General features: G+C 39.0%; 1 protein-coding gene across 1 annotated transcript; it reads right to left on the bottom strand.

Moving 5' to 3' along the window:
* Positions 1–254: 254 nt before the first annotated feature.
* LOC107838761 (putative disease resistance RPP13-like protein 3) lies at positions 255–1,783 on the bottom strand (the record flags this gene model as incomplete). Its single annotated transcript, XM_047402951.1, has 2 exons — positions 1,515–1,783; positions 255–1,466 (listed from the first exon to the last, which is right to left on the bottom strand). Coding segments are annotated over exons 1-2 (1,481 nt in total), but the record flags the coding sequence as incomplete, so codon positions are not given.
* Between the last annotated feature and the right edge of the window lie 5,247 nt (positions 1,784–7,030).

The raw sequence follows: 7,030 nt of genomic DNA, 5'->3' as shown, positions 1-7,030 counted from the left end.
AAGCAAGATACCTCAAATGAACAAGTTCTGATATGGACTCAAAACTACAGAAAATAGAAGTAGTAAAGCAAACATCTTATATCCTAAGTAATCTAAAGCTTGATTGTGAGAGTAAACAAAAATTGTTTGGATATTTGAAGAAAAAAGAACGTGTGAGTGGCATAAATTCAGAAAGTTGACTGTGTGTATACTTATTGAAATCAACTACACGGCGTAGACAATCAATGTTTTCTAGAAGACCATCGTGGCCATACCTCGTTTTGAAGTGTATAAAGTTCTCAATTTGGGCTTCTCTCAAACACATATCTCGAACGAGATCATGCATCTTACAACTCTTGATTTTTCCTAGGGAGCTATGCTTCCCCACTAAAACCAAACTTCTATCAACTAACTCCCTCAAATATTCCTCCGCCACGTCTTCTAGATTTTTGTGTTTAACTTTCTTGATGAAGCCCTCAGCAATCCATAACCTTACTAACTTCCAGACCGGGATCTCACGGGTTTCTGCAAAAACTCCCATATAAAGGAAGCATGGTTTCAAGTACTGAGGCAAATGGTAGTATCTCAAAGAAAGTATGCTCAAGCAATCCGTAGCGTCACTGATCACAAGTGATCCTACCTTTTCTGCAACTGTCTTCCAAGAACCTGTTTCGTTGCTCATCGTGGAAAGTAGTCCACCAATTGCAACAACTGCAAGTGGCAACCCTTGACACTGATGGCCAATGTACTTCCCAATTTTCTCCAATTCTGGAGGGTAACTACTGTCCCCAAATACCTTATCGCGTAAAATAGTCCAGCTTTCCTCCATGCTCAGAAAACGCATCTGGTGAAGGGAATTGCCCGAGCTAGCAGAAGAGGCAACATCTACAAGCCTCGTGCTCATCACGATTCGGCTTCCGTTATGATCATCTGGGAAAGATCTCCTTACATGCTGCCAAGCCTCGATAGACCACATGTCATCTAGAACAATAAGATACTTCCTCCCTTTTAAACTTCGATAAACTCGTTCAGCCAATTGCTCAGTAGTACTGTTTCTTTCTACTTCATCTCTAACTACGCTAATTGATCGAAGAATACTAAGAAAAATATCTCTCGTGTCAAATTCTTGAGAAACATTTATCCATGCTCGAACATAAAAATGATATGTAATCAAAGAATCATCATACACTCTTCTAGCCAGTGTGGTCTTGCCAATACCACCCATCCCTACAATGGGGACTACTTCGAGTCTTGATGATTGCACGATGAGTCGATCTTTAATCTTTAGTAAATCTTTATCTAGTCCGACGATCATATCTTTTTGATCCCAAGGGAATTGAGGTGAAGTATCTCTTGAATGTGAGATTTTGCAGTTGAACCTGCTGAGCTGTATCTTTTTCGTAACCTCTCTTTGTATCAAACCAATTTCTTCAATTGCATATTCCAAGTTTTGATGAAAGATGGTATTAGCCTGTCTTCGTTCTCGCCTGTTTTGTATTTGATGAAAGATGGTATTAGCCTTTCTTCGTTCTCACCTGCTTTGTCGTAAAACAAGTCTATGTGAGTCAATTATATCTTCCAATCCATGAGCAGCTTCTTGGATCATCCTTTCGAGATGCTTCATCTTTATATCTTCATGGAAAACATTTGTAAAATCCTCAAGAAAAGCTTTAAGGAAAGTGTACTTCTCAGTGAGGACTTCAGTTTGATCTTTTTTGTAAAGAAGAGAATATGATGAATGATGAGTTTTTGAGAGTTGATCTAGGCTTTGCAAAAGAGAAGTCACAGCAGCATAAGCTGCCATATGCTGTTCAGTTCTGAGTTCTTGATGGCCAAAGCTAATTGTGTGTGAAAGAAGAAGCCAATGCAATGGCTGGGAATGCAAGACTTTTTTAGGCAATGTTGTAAAGAGAAGTCATAGCATCATAAGTCTTCTCTTTGTGGGGTTGGTGGAAGGGTAGAAGAGAGAATTGTGGATTTTGTTCATTTAATTATTTGGTATTTAAGACTTGTACCAAAAGGCAAGTTGGAATAGTAGTTTATTATGAGATGAGGCACATCCCAAAGATAAAATAACATCATTGAGTGGACCAACAAGAATTTTTCTTATAAAAAAGTGAGTTGATTTCTCGGATGGCCACTCAACTAATAGTCATTAATTATCTCAGAAAAATCACTTTCTTTGTTGAAAGAATTTGGAGTCGAGAGGAATTATAACTTTCTGAGATAATAACTATTAGTTGAGTGAGTGCAACAAAAATATAAAGGACTTCCTTATCATAAGGTTGTCACCACCACAACTCTCTTCATCTCAATTCCCTTTGGATCAAAAAGATATGATCGTTGGACTGGATGAAGACTTACTAAAGATAAAACATCGACTCATCGTTCAATCATCAAGACTCGAAGTAGTCCCCATTGTAGGGATGGGTGGTTTTGGCAAGACCACACTAGCTAGAAGAGTATATGATGATTCTTTGATTACATATCACTTTTATGTTCGAGCATGGATAAATGAGTCTCATGAATTTGACACGGGAGATTATTTTCTTGAGTTCTTGATCAAGATGCCAAAATTAAAGTCAATTTTGTATGCATGTTCTTTAGAAAGACATGAAGGGTACAAAGTGTTTGTTTTATGATTTAAGTTGGAATATAATATATATCCAATAAGGCTAAAAAGTCCAAACATTGGATTAATACTTTACAGGCATTAACCAAATTGGAATAGTTATAATTCAGATGAGCCCAAAAGTCACACCACTTAATAACTCAACAATATGTTGTTGTGACCAATCTTTTAAATTCAGCTTATTCTGAAAAGAACTTATGAACGACAATTAGTCTTTGACCAAGCTTTTGAAAATGCTCGTACGTGTATTTTTAGAAGTGTTTTTCAGAAGAGTACTTTTGGGGAAGAGCTACTTTTTGTTGCTTCTGTTACTCCATATTAGAGTTTATTTTGAATTTGAATTGTTGTAGCTTTTTCTGTAACAAAAAGATTATCTTTCCTGTAAAATAGGCATTAGATAAGACTTATAGTTATCTTCATCATGTACAAAATTTGTATAAAAAGAGATGTAACCAGCAGAATAATAAAGAAAGCACTTACGTTCAAACCTTCTGGAGTGCTCAACTTTTCTATATGGTATCAGATTTGCCCATCGATCCTATGGCCAATCCTCAAAACTCCAGCAACCTGTTATCACTTGCAAAAGACTCTGGTTCTTCCAACCTTATTCAGATGCCAAACGTCTCTCTCAAACTTGACAGAAACAACTATTGTCTTTGGAAAGAAAATACCTTGTAAGCCTTTTCTCTTGACTCCTTTGTTCTTGGTTCCAATCCTCCTTCAAAAACCATGACTGTCGCCCCTTCTACTACAGCGTTCGCTACCAGCCACGCACAACCAGTGGTTACTTCTAACCCTGAGTATGATGAATGGCGACGCAGCGATCTTCTTATTCTTGTTTGGCTTAATCAAATAATTTCTAATCCTCTTCTTGGTCACTTAACTCGAGCTACCTCTTCGTATGATGCTTGGACTAAAATCGAGCGTATGTTTCAATCGCATACACGTGCTCGAGTTATGCAATTAAAATCTCAACTTCGAAACGTTCCTAAAGGCAATTTTTCCATCACAGAATACTTTGAGAAGAAACGCGCAATCGCCGACTCTTTAGCAGAAAGCTTGTACATTGTACAAGATGACGACTTCATCTCATTTGTTCTTAATGGTCTGGATTCTTCATTCGGAATTTTCAAGGCTGCACTTAATATGCGTTCTGGTCCTATGACTCCCGAAGAACTATTTGGACTCCTCCTTCAGGAAGAAGAACGCTTGGCTGAAGAATTCGTTTGACTGCCATTAATACTCAATTTGGCTCTACTCCTTCTCATGCCCTCTTAACTCAAAATTCAGCTTATCCTCCTCTCTCTCCACCCGTTCATAATACCAAGCAGTCATCTATTCTTGGACCACCCCCACTCTCTAATCTTGTTGCCCACAATTCTCATAATCATGCTCAATCTATGGTACCTCAACAATATTCCCATTCTGCATTCTCTCGGTTCAATAATCGTCAGTCCAAGTGTCGTGTGCCATGTCAAATATGTGGTAAAAGTAATCATGAAGCTCGTAATTGCAACCATCGCTCCAATGAAAAAGATTATCCACCAACAAGGCCATCGCCATCACGGTCAACTCCCAAACAAGCACATTTTACTTCTCCTTCGGCTATTGTTGATCCTGCTTGGTATTTTGATTCGGGTGCAACACATCATGTGACTTCAGACATGGATAACCTCTCGTTACAGCCTTACACCGGCAATGATGGTTTAGCGGTTGGTAATGGTATGAAACTTCCTATTTCGCACATTGGCTCATCAATTTTGTCTGCACACACACAACCCAGTCATCTTAAAAATATTCTCCATGTCCCTAAAATTTCCAAGAATTTACTTAGTGTTTCTAAACTAACTCGTGATAATAATGTCTATGTGAAATTTCATCCTTATGATTGCTATGTGAAGGATTTGCAGGGCAGGAAACTGCTGCAAGGAACACTTGATGATGACCTGTACCGTCTTCAACTATCATCGTCTCATTCTCAGTCTTCCCCGCCTTCCGTATTTCTTCGTGAACGCACCTCTCTTGTTGGTTGGCATCGTCGACTAGCTCATCCAAAGGAAGTTCTTCTTTGTTGTCTTGTGTCTAATTTTAGGCTACCTGTTTCTAGCTTTGATTTTCCTAATATTTGAGAACCTTGTCAACTAGGCAAGAGTCGACCCCTACCCTTTTCCCATTCCCATATTTCTAGCAGTAGTCCTTTTCAATTAGTTTATTCTGATATTTGGGGACCTTCCCCCGTTCCTTCTATTAATGGATCCTCCTACTTTGTTTTATTCATTGATGATTGCACCAAATTTATTTGGATATATTTCATGTCACATAAATCGAAAGTTTTTCAATTTTTCACTCAATTTAAGTCGGCCGTTGAAACCTAGTTTGGGACAAAAATAAAATCAGTTCAAACTGACTGGGGAGGTGGGTACCGAAATGTATCATCGTTTTTACAAAATCAAGGCATTCATCATCGTATTTCTTGTCCTTATATACCTCAACAAAATGGTGCATCGGAACGCCGAAATCGTATTATAATTGAAAAAGGACTCGCTTTTCTTTCCCATGCTTCTCTTCCATTTCAATTTTGGGAGCATGCATTTCTCACTGCTACGTACTTATCTAATATTACAATATCCTCTTCTTTGTCCTTTAAATCGCCATATCAATTACTGTACAAAAATTCTCCCGATTATGGTTTTCTCAAAACTTTCGGTTGCCTTTGTTATCCTTTTCTTCGACCTTACAATCATCACAAAGTTGATTTTCGGTCTCTTCCTTGTGTCTTTGTAGGATATAGTTCTCGTCACAAAGGTTACCTTTGTTACCATGTCGCGTCTTCTTGAATTTATATTACTCGTCATGTTGTGTTTGATGAAAATACTTTCCCGTATTCCTCCATGCAGCTGATCACAACATCCTCCTCCTCCTCGTCCCATTTCAGCAACTCTTCTTTCTCTTTACTCAATCAAGCTTCTCAACGTCCAGTGCGTTTACATTCTCTCGCATCAAGGTCATCATCAAGTCCTCCAGTTGCATCACCTATCCCCTCATCTGAACACACTAATCATACACACATACCCTCTACACCCTCTACTGTATCCCTCAAGAATATCCACAAACAGAGAATACACCAACCATTAACCCATCTGAACACCTGCCACCATCTGGTTCATCTTACCCGACCTCAACCCGTTCCTATTTTCGCCCCTCCGACACCTCTAGTCATCACATGGTTGTTCGAAGTAAGACTAATTCCTTAAAACCAAAAGCTCTTATAACATCTCGACATTCTCTTCCTCCTGATCCTTTGCACATTCCAGAACCTACAACACATCATCAAGCCTCCAAATATCCTGAATGGCATCATGCTATGCAGACAGAATTTTTAGCCCTTATGCGAAATAAGACTTGGATATTGGTTCTACCACCGCCTAATTCTAACATTGTTGGTTGTAAATGGGTCTACAGGGTTAAGAGGAAAGTTGATGGATCAATTGAACATCACAAAGCTCGTCTTGTAGCGAAAGGTTTTCACCAAGAGGAGGGTGTTAATTACTTTGATACTTTCAGTTCCGTTGTTAAGCCTACAACCATTCGGCTTGTTCTGTCTTTAGCTGCGACAAATAAGTGGCCCATTCGACAACTTGACATTAACAATGCGTTCTTAAATGGTGATCTCTCCGAACAAGTGTTTATGGAGCAACCAAAAGGATTTGTTGATCCTCATCGGCCACATTTTGTATGCAAATTGAACAAGGCCTCATATGGCCTCAAACAAGCGCCACGCGCTTGGTTCAATAAGTTAAAGGTTTTTCTCCTCGGTATTGGCTTCCGCTCTTGTTTATCTGACTCTTCTCTTTTTGTGCAGCAAACTTCTAAGCACACAACATATGTTCTTGTCTATGTGGATGACCTTATTCTAACTGGCAGTGATAGTGATTTCATCACTGCATTTATTCGTTCTCTTGATCAACAGTTTTCTCTCAAAGATCTTGGTTCCTTAAATTATTTTCTTGGTATTGAAGTATCTCCAACATCAAATGGGATCATTTTATCTCAAGGCAGGTACATTCGTGACTTACTTCGTCGAACTAACATGGTTGATGCAAAGCCTATCTCTAGTCCGGCTGAACCTGGATCAAGACTTACTCTTTCTGGTGATCCCCTGCCTGATGCTTGTTTATACCGTAGTGTTGTTGGTGCACTTCAATATGTTACTATCACTAGGCCAGAAATATACTATGCAGTCAATCGAGTATGCCAATTTATGAAAGCACTCACCACTGTTCATTGGTCAGCTGTCAAACGCATACTTCGATATCTAAAAGGATCCATCCATGATGGCCTCTTACTACGTCCTATGTCTGATTCTAGCCTTGTAGCCTTTTCGGATGCTGGTTGGATCTCTGACATTGATGATAGTCG

The sequence above is a fragment of the Capsicum annuum genome, unplaced genomic scaffold, assembly GCF_002878395.1.
Source record: "Capsicum annuum cultivar UCD-10X-F1 unplaced genomic scaffold, UCD10Xv1.1 ctg3118, whole genome shotgun sequence".
Taxonomy (NCBI): Eukaryota; Viridiplantae; Streptophyta; class Magnoliopsida; order Solanales; family Solanaceae; genus Capsicum; species Capsicum annuum.
Note: the sequence above shows the minus strand (reverse complement) of the source record. Positions and strands in the feature narration are given on the sequence as shown.